This window comes from Canis aureus, chromosome 35 (genome assembly GCF_053574225.1).
Source record: "Canis aureus isolate CA01 chromosome 35, VMU_Caureus_v.1.0, whole genome shotgun sequence".
In the NCBI taxonomy this organism is placed as follows: Eukaryota; Metazoa; Chordata; class Mammalia; order Carnivora; family Canidae; genus Canis; species Canis aureus.
The window spans coordinates 7,844,268-7,865,783 of NC_135645.1; the positions used below are offsets into that span (position 1 = coordinate 7,844,268).

At 34.2% G+C, this 21,516-nt stretch overlaps 1 protein-coding gene across 3 annotated transcripts in view; it reads left to right on the forward strand.

Moving 5' to 3' along the window:
- The window catches only part of GSK3B (glycogen synthase kinase 3 beta), a 203,357-nt gene that overhangs the window by 128,239 nt on the left and 53,602 nt on the right, over nt 1–21,516 (forward strand). For all 3 annotated transcript variants that reach the window (XM_077884304.1, XM_077884302.1, XM_077884303.1), the window contains exons 6-7: nt 3,676–3,782; nt 12,851–12,948. In XM_077884304.1, coding sequence (XP_077740430.1) covers nt 3,676–3,782; nt 12,851–12,948 — 205 coding nt within the window. The remainder of the gene's footprint in view (nt 1–3,675; nt 3,783–12,850; nt 12,949–21,516) is intronic.

Below are 21,516 nucleotides of genomic sequence, written 5' to 3' on the forward strand. Positions count from 1 at the left end.
TTATTCAAGGAGTATGCACTAGTTACAGATTCTTGTGAGAGTAGTTTGGCAGATTTTGTCAGAATTGTAAATGTGTATAGTCTTTTATCTAGCAATTTAATCGGTAGGAATTATTCCCTTAGAAATACTTTAAAATTGGGGTCCTGGGTGGCTCCGTGGTTGAGCACCTGCCTTCAGCTCAGGGCGTGGTCCTAGAGCCCTGGGACCAAGTCCCACACTGAGCTCCCTGCGTGGAGCCTGCTTCTCCCTCTGCCTGTGTCTCTGCCCCCCCCCCCCCCCCCCCGTATCTCTCAGGAATAAATAAATAAAATATTTTTTAAAAGTAAAGTATTTCTTTTTTTTTTTTTTTTTTTTTAAGATTTTATTTATTTATTCCTGAGAGACACACAAAGAGAAAGACAGAGACACAGGCAGAGGGAGAAGCAGGCTCCATGCAGGGAGCCTGACGTGGGACTTGATCCCAGAGCCTCCAGGATCACGCCCCGGGCTGAAGGCGGCACTAAACCGCTGAGCCACCTGGGCTACCCCGAAATACTTTAAAATAGTGTGTATACAGGGATTTTTATCATAACATTGTTTGTAAATGTCAGTAGGAAAATGACCAGATAAATATATTATATGCATATAATGTAATACATGCAACTGTAAAAAAGAATGAGCTAGCTCTCTATGAAATTAAAAGGAGCAATGTCAATAAAATGAAAGGAATGATGTCTAAGAAATATTTTAAAAGCAAAGTCACAACTATATAAAATATGTTCTTTTCTGTGTTTTAAAAACATAGTATAGCCACATGTATATAGATATATGATTATTTATTTCTGGAATGCTATATAATAAACCCATAACATTGTTTCCTAGTAGAAAAGGAAACTGGAAGTATAGTGTGCTTGGGAAACTTGCTTTTTCATTGATGGTACTTTTGTATTGTTTGAATTTTTTATTATGGGTTTTTCTTAATAAGAACTAATTTTTTTAAGATTTTATTTATTCATTGGTGAGGGTGAAGAGCAAGTGGGGGGTGGGGATTGAAGGGCAGAAGGAAAGAATCCCAACCAGATTCTGCTCTGATCAGGGAACCCAATGCAGGACTCAGTCTCATGACTGAACCAAAACCAAGAATTGGTTGCCTAACTGACTGAGCCACCCAGGTGCCCCAGAACTAGTTTTTAAAAACATTAGCATTTGTTACCGCATTCTTTTTCACTTCGCTGTTAACCTTAGTAGCAGTATACTCTTCCTTTTCCTCTGTAATTCTCTTATTCTACTTTCCTGCAAATTACAGTGTACTTTGTTTTCTTAAAATGATTCCTTGGTAACATTATATTGTTAATAAGATTCCATCCTTTTTATCTTCATAGTATTCAGCATCTTTTGCCTCTTTGATCTATCCTTTCAACATGAAACCAAGCTTATATCCTCATGTAACTCAGTTAACCTTTTTCCATCTAGATTAGTCTCCCTCCTCTCAGTCCCTTAATAATTGCCACATAACTTGGATTCTCCAATTTTTTTCATCCTCACAAATTCTTTTCAATTCAGCTCTTTTTAGATACTGACCCACATTTAATATCTCTATTTCCACCTCTTTTTAATACTTTTGTATCAACCCACAGTTTAAATTTTAGGTTTAACATAAGATAGATTTTCCATAGAGTGTCTCTTAAGAGTGTCTTAAAAAAACAAGCACATCTGCTTTATCATGAGTCGATTCTTAGTCTCATAATGGTGTGCTCCTTCAGACCATCCCCTTTTTACAGTTAACTGATTTCAGACACCTATCTATCGTAGGATTTAGCTTATTTTGCAGGCTCTAAGTCTTTCTTCAGCTGTAAGAAAAGCTGAAGTATATCAAATCAAAACTCTTATCTGATGCTTGAAACAAAGTGGACAAACTGCCAAAATCAGATGAGTTTTATTGTTATAGGTTATCTTCCCCACTGACAGTGACTGACTGTTATGAGTTGTAAAAAGACTGAGGACATCAAGTTCAGTGGTGTTTCTGTTCTTACCATAGTGTCAAAACACTGCTACTAAGGACCATTTTATTGGGACATAGGAATTGCTTTGTTCTAATATATGTGAAATAGAGATTTCACTTGTATTATAATAGGTCATTTTTAATTGCTCTGATAAATAACAAAGCTGCCTTTTTTTGTTTTTAAACAGTTGGTTTAGGCAAGTAGAGTTTTAAATATACTTTAGGATCTTAGGGCCAGGCTGGTGGTATCTTGAACAAAACGTATTACTCTCTTAGTAATTTTTTATTGGATGAAATAAGGCCTGTAGAAGTAGGTGAAGGGCTGATTGGGCTTTCTCGGAACTATCTGTAGTCACTCTATTGGAAGCTCTCATCCTTCAAAAGGTGGAAAGTAACATCCAACCTCACCTGAAGAAAAAGAAGATAGCTTCATCAAGTATTGAACTCTACAGGATGCAGAGTTTCCAATATTACCTTCTCTGTCTTATAGTGAATTTTTTGACTATGTAATTGGAATCAGTCTTGTTAATTAAAAAAAAAAAAAACACCTTTATAAGGTAGAAAAGTTTTATCAGCTAAGCTGGAAAGGTATCTTAATTTTCATGCAGTCTAAAAGCAAGGATTGATATTTATTAATTCATGAAATTGTTGCTGTGTGTCAGTACTTGGGGAGAATGTTAAAGAATAAACTGCCTCCCACCTTTAAAACTTGTAATGAAGGAAGAACAGGATCAGCTAAGGGTTATCACTGACCAGAAATAATGGAAGAAAAGAAAGCCCAAACTTTGAAATCTTTGTGACTACTTTCTTTTGTCTCTAGTCAGATTTCCTATACCTTTACTTCAAAATTTTCCCTTCCCTTACATTCTTACTATTTTGATTTTGTTGTTTGTATTGATTGCCTGTGTTTATCTTTGCTGTCATTGTATACTAAAGTAGTTAGCTTCTACAGGAGTTTATTTCAGTGTATCTTTAAATTATCCTGAGAGACATCTCAAAAGAAACTAAATTTAACTTAATGTTTAATATACAGTGCCACAAGCATTAAAAAAATTTTTTGTATTAGAGAACATGTAACTGAGAACAGCAGAATTAGAATTCAGAAGCTCTGAATCGTCTCTGACCTACAGGAGAGAGCATGTCTTTTTTTATAGGGTAATGAATATTTAGGCAAGTAATAAATTGACCAACAAAGTAGAAAAAGAAAGTAGATTGGGTAAACCCCAGGATATTTACTCTGATGCAGAAGTCAAATTATAAGAGAGTGATCAATTTCTGTTAAAAAAACACATTGATTGGGTACGAATTATTTATTCTTATAATCCAGTACTATGCTTTTGGTGGGTGGAGATACTTTTTTCTTTTTCTACTCTTCTTTATATTTTAGAGGTAGTTTTCAAGGAACAGAAGACAACAAGAAATTCAGCATTTATCCTTTTATGACTTTGTCTCTTTTTTTTTAGGTGACAGTTGACAAATGCATTCTTTAAAAGCTACTGTTATTTTTTTTTAATTACTATTATAATTGTAAGTTTCTTTTGTCAGATAGTTAGGGTTCATATTTTTCCTTTTTGCATGTTGTGGAATTAAAGTATGTGAATCTTAGATAAATGTTCAGTGTTGTGAATGATAGCAGTTTAGATTCTTTTAAGGTTTACGCTTAAAGAATTTATGTTTTTTGTTTTTTTTTTTAGTGCAAAGCAGCTGGTCCGAGGAGAACCCAATGTTTCGTATATCTGTTCTCGGTACTATAGGGCACCAGAGTTGATCTTTGGAGCCACTGATTATACCTCTAGTATAGGTAAGTACTGATATAAATATAATGGCTTGTAATTATTAATTGCATCTTTTTTTTTAGTAATTTAGTATTACTAATCAATATTTTGACTTAAATATAAAAGTAGAAATGACCTAAAGTCTGTTTCTACTTAAAGACTGATACGCAGAAATGTGTAGAGTATTTTAAATGTCAGCTTTCAGAATGTAAGGTTTATTTATATTATTTCATATTAAGGTTTCTAGGATTTTTTCAAGAGAATAATAAAGCTGTTCCTTTATGATTGCATGGTTCTGTTATATTACATTTGTCTTTAACTTAAAATTTCAAGTAAGTCCTAGGTATATCTTTTCTTTTTGAAAATTTTAATTCTCCTGGGGCAGCCTGGATGGCTCAGTGGTTTAGCACCACCTTCGGCCCAGGGCCTGATCCTGGAGACCCGGGATCAAGTCCCACATCAGGCTCCCTGCATGGAACCTGCATGGAGCCCTCTGCCTGTGTCTCTGACTCTCTCTCTCTCTCTCTCTCTCTCTCTCTCTCTCTCTCTGTCTCTCATGAATAAATAAATAAAATCTTAAAAAAAATTAAAACTTTAATTCTCCTGAAATGCTAACTTCTGAGCTTGATCATTAGTTTGAGAATTTGCATCCATAATGTTGATGATGCAAGTGATAGGATGCCATAGTGTTGAAATTCCCACTATGCTGCCCCAGTTGGTTACTTACTTTTAAGTCAGTCACAAAAATAATTCTGACTTTTCATTAGTTTGACTAAACCCACTGATTCTGTAGAAGTCTTCACAGAAGATCTTAAGTGATAGCACAAATTGAATAGGGAGATTTGCTTCATTCTTCAGTGACTTCCTTCTACCCCATTTTAGCCTGCTAATAGAAGTGAGCATGACATAGTACTATCAGCTGGACATGAATAAATAGTAAAGCTAAGAAAGGAGGAGCAACCTTAGGCTAAGTGTACAGATGAAGGTCAAAATTATTTCTTTGTTATATACTGTTTTTTTAAGACTTTATTTGAGAGAGAGAAAGAGAAAGAGCATGAATTTGTAGGGAGGCAGAGGGAGAGCAGACTCTATGCTGAGGAGGTAGCCTGATGCAGGGCTGATCCCAGTACCCTGGGATCATGACCTTAGCCAAAGGCAGACCAGACCCTTAACTGACTGAGCCACCCAGGTGCCCCTGTTATATACTGTTTCTGAGACGAATTCCCTAGTCCAACAAACGAACAAGAGCATGCAAATACCAAACCCACCAACCAAACAGAACAGCCATAGTTACAGAACACGTAGAACAACCAGAATGTGGATGGTTTTTGTCTTTTAATACAAGTGGAAATTATCTGATATGAACACAGACCTCTAAACAAAAACACATTACCACTTTTATTTTACCAAAAGACAAAAAAAAAAAAAAAAAAGCGGAAGAGCAATTTGATTTGTGTCAAAGGACCTACAGTTTTACCCACCATTTCTTTTGCACCATCAGTGTGAATATCAACACAGTGAAAAAGGTAGGTTACATCTTAGTATTCTTATGAAAATATGGGGATCCCTGGATGGGTCAGCAGTTTGGCGTCTGCCTTCAGCCCAGGCCTGGAGTCTTGGGATCGAGTCCCACATCAGGCTCCCTGCATGGAGCCTGCTTCTCCCTCTGCCTGTGTCTCTGCCTCTCTTTCTCTCTCTGTCTCTCATGAATAAATAAATTCTTAAAAAAAAAAAAAAAAAAAGAAAGAAAGAAAAGAAAAGAAAAGAAAAAAAATAGTTTTATCATTTAGGACCTCTGAAAAGATTCAGGAGGCCCTGGGCTCTGCAGACCCTGCTTTGAGACCTGCTACACTGGAGGATAGAATAATTGTGTGTGTGTTTGTGTGTGTGTGTGTGTGTGTGTGTGTGTAATCATGAAAATTTCATTGTGGCTGTTTTATGGCCTATGATAAGGGACCAATGAGAAATAGCAAAAAGGGTATTTTGGTTAGAGTAGAATTAGATTTGAGTTCCAGGTTTGTTATTACTTAGCTAAGCTATGAAGTGGAGGTTGCTAACAGTTCTCCTTTTCTGAGTGGCTGTGAAGATTAAATAAAATGTCACTGAAAGGGCAGCCTGGGTGGCTCAGCAGTTTAGCGCCACCTTCAGTCCAGGGTGTGATCTTGGAGACCCAGGATCGAGTCCCATGTCCACCTTCCTGCATGAAGCCTGTTTCTTCCTCTGCCTGTGTCTGTGCCTCTCTCTCGCTCTCTCTCTCTGTCTCTCATGAATAAATAAAATCTTTAAAAGAAAAACAATGTCACTGAAAATTTAAGAAACAAAACAGGATCATAGGGGAAGAAAGGAAAAAATAAGACAAAATCAGAGGGAGACAAACCATAAGAGACTCTTAATCATAGGAAACAAACTGAAGGTCCCTGGAAGGGAGTGGGTGGAGGGACGGGATAATGGGTGATGGATGATAAGGAGGACCTGTGATGAACACTGGGTATTATATAAAACTAATGAATCACTGACCTCTCCCTCTCCCTCTGAAACCAACAATACATTATATGTTAATCAATTGAATTAAAATAAAAATGAAAAAAAAAAGAAATGATGAAACAGATGGTATTTGTTTTGTGGCATTTGTTAACTTTGACTATGCAGAAACAAGTTTCAGCCCTTTATCTTTGGAAATATCTTTGGGTTTTTCAGCTACTTTATATTTTATTCAAATACATGCTGTGATATCTGCATACCAGATATTGGGATGAGTTGTGCCAGGGTCACCTAAAATAAATGCAATTTGCTTCTTTTAAAAAAGCTATGACCGAATTATCTGGCACATTAAAGCATGTTTATATAAACTTGTAACCCGCTTAAGAGTGCATTACTTCTATAAATATCCACATGCCTTAGCAATTCTTCAGAATCATCTTGCAAAAGAAGAGCATTTTAGTCCATTTTCTCTATTAAGAACCACTTCTCTAGATATTATGAGTGCCTGCTTTTCAGTAGCTTCCTCTTATGACTAAAGCCGAAACCTGACTTTCTAGGCTTAGGACTCACCATATGCCACTGATTCAACTGCAATCTTTTGAACTCTACTAATTCTGGATTTGATCTCCCTTTTAGACTTGGATATTTCCTCTCATGACTGGATGATTTGTAGACAGACAGAAACAGAAGTAGTTAGAAGTGTATTAATGCAGATACATTTTAGAAATATTTTTAACAATGATATTTGAAATGAAAGAGTAGCTGATTCTGGGTGAATTACTGTTCTGTTTGGATATAACCAGAGCTCAGGCTGATGGCTCTGATTATATTGTCTTCTTGAGAAATGGCAGAGAACAATAGCTTCCTCGGGACAAGGAATTGAGTTTATAGACCCTCAAAGAAGCAGCTAGTTATTCTCTGACAGGGAGGCACTTACTCAAGACAGTGGTGTCTTAATTGGAAATTGAAATTTGGTTCCATGCCTGGCTCTGCTATTCAGTAGCTTTACCTTGACAAGTCCCTGATCTTTATTGTGCCTCAATTTCCTTATCTGTAAATTAAGTATGTTAAAGTAGATGGTCTTCCAAGATCACCTTTACCAAGAATTAGAGTTACCAAGAATAAAGCCAAACACTATTTTGGCTGAAATCCTCAAATAATCAGATAGGTCATTGGGCCAAAGTGCTTATTCTATTGTACCTTCTGTTTTATTTTATTTGGAGAATATCTTTCATTTGTCCTGCATAGTATGAACAGAAGAGATCTGATATCTCCCAAAAAGTGAATGATAAATATCTTGGTTTTGGTAGTTTGCCTGAGTTAACATTGAGGACCACTGGTATAGTTGCCACCTGAGTTTCAGGATTATTAATTGGTGGCAACCACTAAGCAGTAGTGTTCCTTAATGGTTTCCTCCTTGTCCTCCCATATTTGACCTAAATGCAGCCTAAGAAAGTATTTCCCATGGTTTTTTAATGAAAGTTCAATTATTCCCCTGCATTTTTTCCAGCCTTGTCTTCTAAGATGAATTACCCTCTACTAGAAAGGAAAGAAATGAGTACATATAACCTTCCATCTAATTGGCTAAGTAAAAGCATATTTTTAAACCTAGATCAAAATAAAGCATTTAAGTTAATGAAGATATATATCTTTTCCATGTTATTTTAAGAGTTAATATTAGTTGGCTTTGAGTGAAGTAAAGTTTTCTTAGCAGGTTTTGATATTTGCTTCATTTAGCAATTACCTAGTATATCAAGGAGGGCTCTTTTTGGTCAGCATTTGCAAAATAGGTGTCTTGGTTATCATTTCTTGGAACTGGACAAAATCAACTTCAATTTCTTAAATAAATTTTGTGTCATTATTTTCCTAGGTCAGTATAAAGTTAGTCACGGGAGCAGGGATTTCTAATCCTTCTTGATAGTGCATCTAACCATATCAGACCTCTTAAATTATCTGTTGACCCTATGCCATTCACCATTCTTCTCCTTCCTTAATGGTAGATGAGAAAGCCCAGCAATGATTTATGTTCATCTTCTAAAGCACTTGTTTTTTGGTCCTACAAAACCTAGAAATCTCAGGCATCCAGAAACTGAAAATTAGCTTTTCCTTGCAGGAAATTTTAATGGTAGGCTATATATAATTTAACTTATTTGGTTATACTTTTAAAAGAGAACGGTTATACTATAAATAATTATCCCAGGACAACAAATCTAAACCAGGACTATTTGGGGTATGCCAGGAATGTATAGTTTAAATTATTTTTTTAATTTATTAATTAAATTTATTTATAAATTACTAAAACTTATTAATTAAATTATTTTAAGACTTTACTTTCAGGATTGAAGTTTCCACTTTGACTTAAAAGTGAATTACTAGGCAGCCTGGGTGGCTCAGCGGTTTAGCACCGCCTTCAGCCCAGGGCCTGATCCTGGAGACCCAGGATCGAGTCCTACATCAAGCTCCGTGCATGGAACCTGTTTCTTCCTCTGCTTGTATCTCTGCCTCTCTTTCTCTCTCTGTGTCTCTCATGAATAAATAAATAAAATCTTTTTAAAAAATATTAAAAAAAATAAAAGTGAATTACTTTGTTTTGTTTTCCTTAAAATGTTTTACAACAAAATAATATACTGGCAGGCTGATATCTCACATTTCCATCCAAATTTGAACTTACTGTCCCTCATTAACTTCATTTTTCCCCCCTCATTTGTATTTCCATGTTTTTTTCCTCTCCTTACTCTTTCTGCTTGCTTTCTGACTCTACTTGCTTTTATGTACCTTGATACTAGTTCTCACATCTCTTATTTTCCTTTGTGCTTTTCCTGTGCTATCATGCGGTTCTCCTTTTCCCTAACCTCCTATCACCTTGTACTTTTTTTTTTCAAACACGAAAAATTCATTTATTAAAAAGCTAAGTATAGAAAACTTCTAGTTGGCTAAAATAAGCAGTGCACACTGAAATAAATTTTATTTTTTATACCACATACTACATGTAAAGAGTCAGCTTCTTACCCATTACTACCTGGATATGTCATTACAGCATCAAAATTTACATATTGAAAATTAATGAGTATTGCTCTAGTCTTAACCTTGATCTCTTCAAGTACCTTCCCCTTTTTTGTCTTAAAAAGTTTTTATTTAAATTCCAGTTATTGAACATACAGTGTAATATTGATTTCAGGTGTACAATACAGTGATTCAACACTTCCATATACCACCCAGTGCTCATCACAAATGTACTCCTCAAACCCCATCACCTATTTCACCCATCCTCCCATACCTATCTCTGATAACCATAAGTTGTTCTCCATAGTTGAATGTTTCTTTGTTTGCCTCTCTCTTTCTTTTTTCTCCCCTTTGCTTGTTTTGTTTCTTAAATTCCAAATAGGAGTGAAATCATACAGTATTTCTCTTTCTCTGAATTATTTTCACTTAGCATGATACTCTCTTGCTCCATCCATCTCTTTGCAAATGGCAAGGTTTCATTCCTTTTTATGGCTGAATAATATTCCATATTATACGTGTGTGTGTGTGTGTGTGTGTGTGTGTGTGTGTGACAGAGAGAGATTGAGATTATTTTTCCTAGGTCAGTAAAAAGTTAGTCAAAACTTGATTAAAAAATTAGTCAAGTTACCCAAGATAGTCCTGGGATAATTACTAATAGCATCTTCTTTCTCTTTAAGAAGTATTACCAAATAAGAAGTTAAATTGAGATGTCTGGGTGGCTCAGTGGTTGAGTATCTGCCTTAGACTAAGAACATGATCCCAGGGTCCTAGGATCAAGTCCTGCACTGGGCTCCCTGCAGGGAGTCGGCCTGCCTATGTCTCTGACTCTCTTTCTGTGTGTCTATGAATAAATAAATAAAATCTTTTAAAAACAAGTTAAATTATATGGTCACTCTATTTATAGCCCCTACACACACATGCACTGCATCTTCTTTTATCCATTCATCAGTCAGTGGTTCCATAATTTGGCTATTGTAGATAATGCCGCTATAAACATTGGGGTGCATGTATCCCTTTGAATTAGTGTTTTTGTATTCTTTAAGTAAATACCTAGAGTACAGCTACTGGATCCTAGGGTAGTTCTTCCTATTTTTTAACTTTTTAAGGAAACTCCATACTATTTTCCAGAGTGGTTGTACCAGTTTGCATTGCTACCAATAGTGCAAGAGAGTTCTCCTTTCTCCACATCCTTGTCAACATCTATTGTTTTTTATGTTGTTGATTGTAGCCATTCTGACAGATGTGAGGTGATATCTCATTGTAGTTTTGATTTGTATATCCCTGATAATGAGTGATGTTTATCATCTTTTCATGTGTCTTTTGGCCATCTGTATGTCCCCTTTGTAAAAATGTCTATTCATATCTTCCATCCATTTTTAAATTGAGTTATTTATTTTTTGTGTGTTGAGTTTTATAAGTTCTATATACATTTTGGATACTAACCCTTTATTGGCTTTGTCATTTGCAAATATCTTCTCCCATTCTGTAGGCTGCCTTTTAATTTTGCTATTTCTACTTACTATATAGGAGCTTTTTATTTTAATGAAGTCCCAGTAGTTTCTTTTTGCTTTTGTTTCCCTTGCCTCCAGGGACATATTTAGAAAGAAGTTGTTATGGCCAGTGTCAAAGAGGTTACTGCCTGTGTTCTCCTCTAGGATTTTTATGGTTTTCAGGTTTTATGGTTTCAGCCTTTAATAAACTTTAAATTTATTTTTCTGTTTGATGTATGAAAGTGATCTAGTTTCATTCTTCTGCATGTTGCTCTCCAGTTTTCCCAACACCATTTGTTGAAGAGACTGTTTTTTCCCCCATTAGATATTCTTTCCTGTTTTGTCGAGGATTAATTGACCATGTTCTTGTGGTTCATTTCTGGATTTTCTGTTCTGTTGATCTATGTCTATTTTTGTGCCAGTACCAGACTGTTTTGATTACTACAGCTTTGTAATATAACTTAAAGCCCAGAATTGCGATGCCTCCAGCTTTGCTTTGGCAATTTGGGTTTTTTTGTGGTCCCTACAAATTTTAGGATTATTTGTTCTAGCTCTGAAAAATGCTGGTGGTATTTTGATAGCGATTGCGTTAAATGTGGAGATTGCTTTGGGTAGTTATAGACATTTCAATAATATTTGTTTTTCTGATCCATGAGCATGGAATGTTTTTCCATTTCTTTGTGTCAATTTCTTCCCTCAGTGTTTTATAGTTTTCAGAGTACAAATCGATTACCTCTTTGGTTAGGTTTATTCTTCTAGTTTTTGGTTTAGTTGTAAATGGATCAGCTTGTTTTCTTTCTGCTGCTTCATTATTGGTGTATAGGAATGCAACAGATTGTGGCACATTGATTTTGTATTTTGTGAGTCTACTGAATTCTTTTATAGGTTCTAGCATTTTTTGTTGGAATTTTTTGGGTTTTCTATATGTTAGTATCATGTCATCTGCAAATAATGAAAGTTTTAGTTCTTCCTTACCTTTTATTTCTTTTTGTTGTCTGATTGCTGAGTCTAGGACTTCCAGGGCTATGTTAAAATACCAGTAGTGAGAATGGATATCCCTGTCTTGTTCTTCACCATAGAGGAAAAGCTCTGCTTTTTTCCCCACTAAGGATGATATTAGCTGTGGGTTTTTCATATATGGCCTTTTATTATGCTTCCTCTAAACCTACTTGCTGAGGGTTTTTATCATGAATGGATGTTGTACTTTGTCAAATGCTTTTCCTGCATTTATTGAAATGATCATATGGTTCTTATCCTTTCTTTTATTAATGTAGTGTATCAAGTTGATTGATTTGTGAATATTAAACCACTATTGGAACCCAGGAATAAATCCCACTTGATTGTCACCAATTATTTTTTTAATGTATTGTTGGATTCAATATGCTAGTATTTTATTGAGAATTTTTATATCCATGTGCATCAGGGATATTGGCCTGTAGTTCTCTTTTTTATGGAGTCTTTATTTGGTTTTGGTATCAGGGTAATGCTGGCTTCATAGATTTAATTTAGCAGTTTTCCTTTTCTCTCTCTCTCTCTCTTTTTTTTTTTTTTGGATTTGTGAAATAAAATTTATTCCTCTATCTTTGCATTTAAAAAGATAATATATTTAAGTGCGTTTTTCCTTCAGTCATATTACAACACAAAACCCAACCATTTAAGGCTTAAAATTTTTATTAGAATTTGCATTCAGACTCTGTGTATAAACAAAAAACAAAAAAACTGCGTATAGAGATTGAACCCTTGTTTGTAGCTATTCTGTAAGCACTGCCAATGTACAAAGGTTATTTCACTTCCACTTATTTTAAAGCAGGGTAAGTAGATAATCATGCCTTATGTTTTGGTGCCCCCTCTCTTGGTTGTTGAAGATTTGGACACCTGACCTTTGATAATTAAATGGACCTAAACCCTTTGTTGGAATTTGCTTATTAGCCTTATTTCCTCTTTGCTAAGTTTAACTCCTTAGGGATAGTTTGATCACTTTCTTCCTTTGGTTTGGGATTATATAGTTTTTTGCTTGTGATATTTACTCTGTGATCAAAGTAAAATTAGAAAACTACAAGTAGTTTTCATAGCAACTTAAGCTATAAGCATTAGTAACTCTTGTTTTCTTTTCTTTACAGACGTGTGGTCTGCAGGTTGTGTGTTGGCTGAGCTGTTGCTAGGACAACCTATATTTCCAGGGGACAGTGGTGTGGATCAGTTGGTGGAAATAATCAAGGTGAGAAGTTTGAATCAATTTTTGAACTGCAGTGAATTTTGTTGGTATTCTAAGAATCCGTATCACCCACACCAATGAAAAACTAAAAATGAAATAAGTGATCTAAGATCACAAAAAATGTCAGCTATAGAGGAAGTATAAGAACACCACCTTTTGGTTTCTAATTGAGTTATTCTTCTATTATATGATCCTACAAAAGGTATTTTAGATACCTTGTGCAAAAAAATTGATATATTTGTTATTCAAAGTTCTTAATAGCCATAAGATCACTAAAATGTATATAAACCAAATAAAAGCACAAGCTGTGTGTATTTTTGCTTACCGTTGTCCTCTCTACTCCTAATATTCTGCTGAGCATATGATGCTTACATTTATTCAATATATAAATATTTAAAAGTTTTTAATATATGAGACCTTAAAGTTCCTACCTCCTTAAAAAAAATTCTAGTGTCTGTATATTTAGACTGCTAGATTGCTTCATTCTAAGGTTACAGTTTGTCCAAAGCAACAACACTGACTGTCTTTTGGGTTTTAGTCTTGATTTTCTAAATATTTCCTAGAAATGTAAAATTGAAAATCTTTTTAGAGGTCATGTAGTCCAATCCTCCAATCAATGAAAGAACCATACATTCCTGACAGATGGATTCCCAGTATCAAATACTTCCAAAAACAAACCACTGCTTTGGGATTCAGTCTCCTCTATATCTAGACAGCTTGAATTTAGTTCTTCTTTGCTGATCCATAATTCCTCAGTAGCTTTTACCAGTTGTACACAAGACTATGATTAAGTTACTTAAAACTCCTTGTACTTCATTCTATAAAAATGTTACTTTTGATAAGATTATTTTGCTAAATATCATTGCATACGCGTATGGTTGAAAAGACCAGTGTGTGATCAAGAATCTTCCTTACTATCCACATGATTCCTTATGATTTGCAAATGATACTTCTGTGGTATTTATAGTCTTTTTAGGATAACCGTCTTTTTTTAGTTTCAAATTAAACTTTAACCTTTGTTCATCAGATCTACTTCCTGATTCCCACAGTACACTCAGATCTAAGTTCATATAGGTTGGTCTTTTGGTTTTCTAAAAGCCCATTCCTGGGCAGCCCCGGTGGCTCAGAGGTTTAGTGCCACCTTCAGCCAGGGGCGTGATCCTGGAGACCCAGGATCGAGTCCCGCATCGGGTTCCCTGCATGGAGCCTGCTTCTCCCTCTGCCTGTGTCTCTGCCTCTTTCTCTCTCTCTGTGTCTCTCATCAATCAATAAATAAAAAATCTTAAAAAAAAATAAATAAATAAAAGCCCATTCCTCATTATTCAAATTAATATTCTAATACAGAGGTTGGCATACTTTTTATCTGGAGGGCCAGTTAAATACTTTAGACTTTGTAGGCTAAAACACGAATCAAGATGTCATAGAGAGATGCAACAAGAGAAAAGAAATTTCTGCAAATTTTTCATTGAGGAAATTCAAAATATAATAATGAGTACAATTTTTTTGTGATAGAAGTCTGGTAAATAGAAGATTGGAATTCTTTGGAGGGGGGCTGTAACATTTCTTTCTGTTGGGGTTCAAAGTTAGTATTCTTTATCATCAAATAGATTGCAAATTAATATCTATAAAATCAATTCTTAGTTCTTAGGCCCAACAAAAAAAAAACAGGAGATTGGGCCATATTTTGACCCATACTGTTGTGCAATCATTCAGCATTTCTTTTATTCCCAGGCTTTGACTTGATGTACTTGAGCTCACCATACTATAATTCTCTGGGCATATTGCTATTTTGTCACTTATGCTTAGCTTATTAGAATTATGTTTCTTTTATATGGATTATAGTTTAGAATTTTGTGATGATTTATTGTCATTAATTTTAGTGCATACATGATACAAATGAAATTACTCATGACGCTAAGTTGCTATCTATATTAAGTCCCTGTCTCATGCTTGCCATCATATCTTGTTAACCTTTATATCTAGAGCTTTCTTCACCACCATCATTACAGTGCTTTTAAATTCAGTTTTTTCCTAATATTGGTTTGTGTTTATTTAATAGATTTTAGTATAGACGCTACCAGTTTGTTACTGATGGTTTAAGACTTCATTTTCATTTAGGGCTTATTGTAAGTTGTCCATGGTCACTTCGTAGTAGTAGGTCAGCTCTAAAACAAAACACTCTTCATTTGTGTGTTATCTTGTCATCTTGCATTTATATGTAGGGAACATAGTCACGTCCCTGATATATTTCAAGATTTCTGTTTTGAAGGTGATGTGAAATAAGGGAATTAGGATCCCAGGGTACTTTGGAATATCCAGCTTCTAGATCCATTTTACATTTTAAGCATAACTGCTCAGAATAAATGAAACTCCAGTACTAGTTTACCACCCATTTGGTGACCTAAAGTTAATATATTACATTGAGATAAAGAAACATTGTGTTGTGGTGTGTGTGAATAGTATTCTAAATCCTATTGCAGGGAGGTTAATAAGCATTGTACAGGTTTTGTGTATGTGTTTAATAAAGCTCTAAAATCCTGTTGATCCTGTATATCTGTTCCCTAAATATTTAATATTTGTGGTGTTTCATTGAAATAAAAATTCATAATTAATTCTGATGTAACTATTCTAGTTTTCTTGATCTAAGTTGTAAATCAGAAAAGAAGTTGTGTAGGTTAGCTTTCAAAGTGTTATTAAACACATTTTATATTTTAAACAGATACTGTTGCTAATCAGGGGTTCAAGAATAGATTTGAATCTTACGTGAAATGTGGTCTTATAAGTGCCAAATTCAATTCTGAGGTTTTTTGAGGTAATAATAATTAGGAAATCCATGAAAATCTGTTATTTTCTGTTATTTTTCTCCCTTTAAAATTTCATGGGGATTGCTTTGGAGTATCTGGAGGTAGCTGACCCTCCAGAAAAAATAGATACTCATCTCTCTGAATCTGAGTATGCAAAAAATGAAATCATACAGCAGACTTCAAGTATTTTATATGTGGTAGACTTACCTAATTATTCTATAAGCTTTCTGAACAGGGACTTTATTTATTGTGATGTTTTATAAGAAGTATATTTTGACTTAAGTAATTTTTGAGAATGACTATAGATTCTGTTGTATGGTTATATTCTGAATTACTTAATTGATATTGAAAAGAATAGCATTATGAAGTTCCATAAAGTGATATATTATTGCCTTGAAATGAAATTACATGATATATTTGGCTTCTCAAAGATTTGATCATTAATTTATGTAAATGACAAATGTACCCCCAAACTCCCCAAATAGATTGAAGTTGAAGCAATCTGTGAAGCTCTGGATCTGGGAATGCTGTAGATTTCACTAATAGTTTCTTTTCCCCCTCCAAATTCTAAAACATAAATTTCAATTTCTGGCTTAAAATATCACAAAACTAAAAGCTTGAAGGAAACCAAATTTTGTAGAATTTCAAGTTTTAAATTAATGTTCCTAGAGATATGCTTTTATTTATTCCATAAACATTTACTTATGCTTAGTAATAATTTGAACATTTCTAATGGAAGAGTTTTAGAGCAGAATTAGAGTCCCATTTCTTCATCATTGAATTTCAGTATAGTTTCCATAGTTTTAGATTTGGGTATATCTCTTTTAGAAAAACATGACATTAAACATAGAGATACTTAAATTATTTGTAGGAATAAAAGTATTATAAGACAATTAAAGTTACTTAATTTATCTTGTAGAACTTTACTAAATTGTTCAATTTCTCTTAGCAGTAATTACTCAATTTAGATATATCTTACAAAGGTAAGAGCCAATAAAGTCTTATCTCTAGTAGAAGCTTTATTTAAGAATTTGAAAGTAGGAAATAATAAAATCCAAATAATCTTTTGATTATTTGATTATGTTATTACAGCTAAGTAGATGGACTTCATTTCTTATGATGCCTATCACTAGAGAAAGATTTAGAAGGAAAAAGATTTAGTAGTGGAGAGTGGGATTATGGGGAAAGGGGTAGGAGAGGATTTTCACTTTATTTTTCTGTGATGTTGACTTTTTGAAACATTGTTATCTTTTTGCACAAGTCGCAGAAACTATGGAAACAGACATTTTCATTTGTTTTCTGCTGGAATCTTTTGTTAGCAAACAAAAACATTCAGTTAAGAGAGCCATTTTATTATAAATGTTTGTCTAAATAATGTTTTCCTGATCTTCCACTTTGACTGAAGGCTGTAGTATAATTTAGACAACTCTAAATTGGCTCAATAAATAAATAAATAAATAAATAAATAAATAAAAAATTGGCTCCTCAAAAGCCTGCATTTTCAAATATTGGGAAACTACTAATCACAAAAGCTGCTACTCACTGAGACTTTACTTTGCATCAAGCAGTGAGCTAAGCACTGAACATACACTACTGCATTTATGTTTACCTTAATTCTAGGAAAGTGATGAGGATTATGATGATGATTACCATTACTACCACCACCGCCGCCGCCAAATCCTGGAGAGGCTGGACGATAGAAAAATTCTGTCTGATTCATCTTTAATAAATTGGTGTCCTCTGCTTATAGAATTTTATAGCTGTGTGGGAAAAATACAATCTATAATGTTAACTTGATATCTAGAACTGATTGAGCCATATTTATTGTGCTTCATTTAATGTAATGAAAGTTGTAATATTGGTGGATCTCTTTGCTTTCAAGTACAGCTTAACCTTAATTTTCACCATCTTTGTTTAGCACATGTTTTAGGTTTTCAGTTATCCTGTCCCCATATTATGGCTTGTTCAGCACCTGTAGGTATATATTCTCCCTTCCTGGCTTAACATTTTCACTGTCAAATGGTCTGTCAGACAGAGCTTTTTTTTTTTTTTTTTTTTTTTTTAAGACAGAGCTTTAAGATATTAATTAAATTAGGTTTAATAAGTATAAAAAAATACTTCATTTTCCTAAGATTTTTGATGGATCCATGATGTGTCTTTGCTAACATACATTTGAGGTTTAGTCAAATGTTACCTGGTGACATTTCTTATATTATAGAGTCTTGTATTGGTAACAGACTGCAGGAATAATATGTTAAACTTAATTCTGTCTCTTTTCTCCACTTTCCAGAACATGTAAGTACACCCCATTATACACTGTGGTATACACTTATAATCTATTGTGTGTAATTATACACAAAATATGTGATTAATCTGTTCTTATTTATTTTTTAAAGGTTTTATTTATTTGAGAGAGAGAGCACAAGTGAGGGGCTGGGATAGGGGCAGAGGCAGAAGGAGAAGCAGACTCCCTACTGAGCAGAGAGCCCTGATGTGTGGGGCTCAATCCCAGACCCTGAGATCATGGGCAGATGCTTAACAGACTGAACCACACAGGCACCCCCATTCTTTTATTATTTAAATTTTTCCATGTTTATTACTGACTGGAGCAGCAACTTTTTTTCCCCCTAGTTCCTTATCTTTGTTTTATTTTGTATCCATTCCCCTTTACTAATAGAGTTTGCTTGGATCTCACCCTGACTCTTAAAAGCATCTGATTATGAAATTAATAAAGAGCAAATTCATTAGTTTTTTGAACATCACTTGAACAATATAAGCGCTTTTTCCTAAGCCCCCACTTTCTCACTGTTACCCCACATGGAATTCTGAGTGAGCTCCCTGCTGTTCATAATAACTTTTAGATCATAGACCACTTTGAAAATTTGTTTGTAGAAAATAGACTCTCCTCCAGAAAAATGCATACACGCAAGAATTGTCCATATAATTTCAGATGATTCTTGGGCTTTCTGAAGCTCATCCAGAAACCCTACATTAAATATGTCTATACTAGTACAAGGTACTATGGTTACACTTTTTGGTAACTGTCTGCAGTATAGGTATTACATATACAATATGATGTCAGCATTTTTTAAAGTAAGTGAATGGGTATAGGTGGCATTAAACAATTATTTTAATGTAATTACTAATCTGCATTTTTACATTAAATAATGTTTTCCATTGACCAAAAGAAACATCAACTTTTACTTATTACTATGAAATTTTACTCGCTCTAGAGTAACTTACTTGTACTTGGTTAAATCTCTGTACACTATAGATATGTGTGCCCAGGCAGAGAAAGTGGGTTTCCTGGCAGTGTAACCCATTTCATCTTTTGACATGAGAAGAATGACATCCATTTGAAATCTTTACTTTCCTCAAAACAAAGCAGTGTGAGATCATCTAATAAGTTGCCAGGATATGTTTTATTTAAGGAAAATTTTACACATAAATGAAGTTTCATGACATTGTCACCTTAAAACTAATTTACTGATGGTCATATTTTAGGATCTGAATCAAAAAACCATTCATAGGATTACTCTTCTTGGAATATAGTACCCTTTACTTATCAACCACACATTTTTTTTTGCATAGTTGCATTATGCATTCTTTAGTGTATTTCCTTAATTTCAAGGATCTGGTTTAATATATTATTTTTCTTTGGCATAATCTATAAAGTAAATAAAGGGGCAGGTGAGAAGTGGAACAGGGACAGAAATCTGTCAGGTTAACGCATTCATTATCCAGACCCTGATTTCAAGACTAATGTTTACTGAGAAATCTCTGCTTCCTTTTTTAACAAAAAGTTAGAAATTTTGAGGACAATGATTCTTAACAGTTCAGCAGTGAAAAAAATATGAACAAACACTGGAATCTTGGAGAGGGTCATTTATAGTTTGTAAAAATGTACTGAAAGCTGTATTATACTTATAAAACAAAATATTTTGTTTCATTGAGATTTATGATAGAAAACATGAAGAAAATCACTCCAGTAGTGATTCTCAAAGGAAGTAAGAGTTGGATGATGTGTGAATAGAAAGAATAGAATAGAATAGAATAGAATAGAATAGAATAAAGAATAGAATATATGTCTCAGAAGGGGGTGTGATATTTTTAAAGCTAGAAAAATGAAGTGTTTTTGTTTATTTTTTCAGTGAAGAGATGCTGATCTCTCCCCACCTCCACCCTCCCACCACACACACTGCTGCCACTCCTTTCTACTTTATATTCCTTTGTTGAGCATACTACTTTGGTTGAGATTCTAGGAAAAAAAGATCTTTTGACTCCTGTGAATATGTGTCAGCCAGGAATGTCTGTTTTACTTATATTCAGTAGTTTGCTTAATCAAAACAATAGTTACCTTTTGGTGGGGAGGAGGGGACTTGTTTCCAAGTATAAAATTTTATTCAAGGAGTAAAGAATGAGAGTCAAAGCAACCTTTAAAAAGAATAATACACTAGAGTAATTGTACTTCCCATTTTAGAAACTTATTTGTAACTGTAGTAACCAAGACTAGTGCATATACAATGGAATGGTATTTGGCCATAAGAAAGAAGGAAATCCTACCATTTTTGACAACATGATTGGACTTAGAGGGCATTACCCTCACTTATCACTTATGTGTATCACTTATATGTGTAATCCAAAAAAAAAAAAAAGGATAAAAGTCAAAATCATAGAAATAGAAAAGTAGTTGCCAAGGGCTGGGGAGTGGGGGAGATAAGGCAAGATTGGTAAAGGGTACAAACTTTCATCTCTGAGTAAGATCTGAGGATCTAATGTAAAACATGGCAACTATAGTTGATAACACCACATTATTATAATTTGCTAAGGGAGTAGAACTTAAACATTCTCACTAGAAAAAAAAGATATGTGATGATGTATGTATGTATTAGATGTTGGGAATCCTTTACAATGTGTATGTACATTAATCACCATGATGTACACTTTGTATGTCTTAGTTTTGTTAGTTCTACCTCAATCATGCCAAAAGAAAGAAAGTGAGAAAAAGACATAATGTTACAAGTGTAGCCTTATAGATCAAAGAATTAGAATGGAGAGTCCAGAACAGGGTTCCAAGGCAGTTCAGTGGGAAAAGAACAGTCTTTTTAGAGCTTGGAACTAAATACCCATATGCAAACAATGAAGTTGGACTCCTATCTTGTACCATATTACAAAAATTAACTCAAAATGGATCAAAGGACAATGAAAGAGCCACAACTGTAAGACTCTTAGAAACCTTTGTGAACTTCAGTTAAGCAATGATTTTTTAGATATGACACAGAAGACACAAGCAATAATAGAAAAAATAGGTACATTGAATTTCATCAAAATTGAAAACTTTTTCAAAAGAAGTTAAAAACCCACAGAATGGGAGAAGAGTTCTGCAAATCCAATGTATCATAAGGGACTTACATCCAAAATATATAAGGAACTCCTACAACTCAACAATAAAAAAAAACAGCCTAATAAAAAAATGGGCAAAGGGTCTGAATAAACATTTCTCTAAAAACATACAGGTGGCCAGGAAGCCATAATGAATATTACATTTTGTTCACTAGTATAGCTAGAATAAAAAAACCAAACAATAGTATTGGTGAGGATATGGAGAAATTGAAACCTTCATACATTGCCGATGGGATTGTAAAATGGTGCACACCAAAAATGGTTTGCATATGTTAAATAAGTTTAAAATACTAATCATAGGATTACTAAATGACCTAGCAATTCCATTCATAGGTCTGTCTGTACCTCAGAAAATTGAAAACAG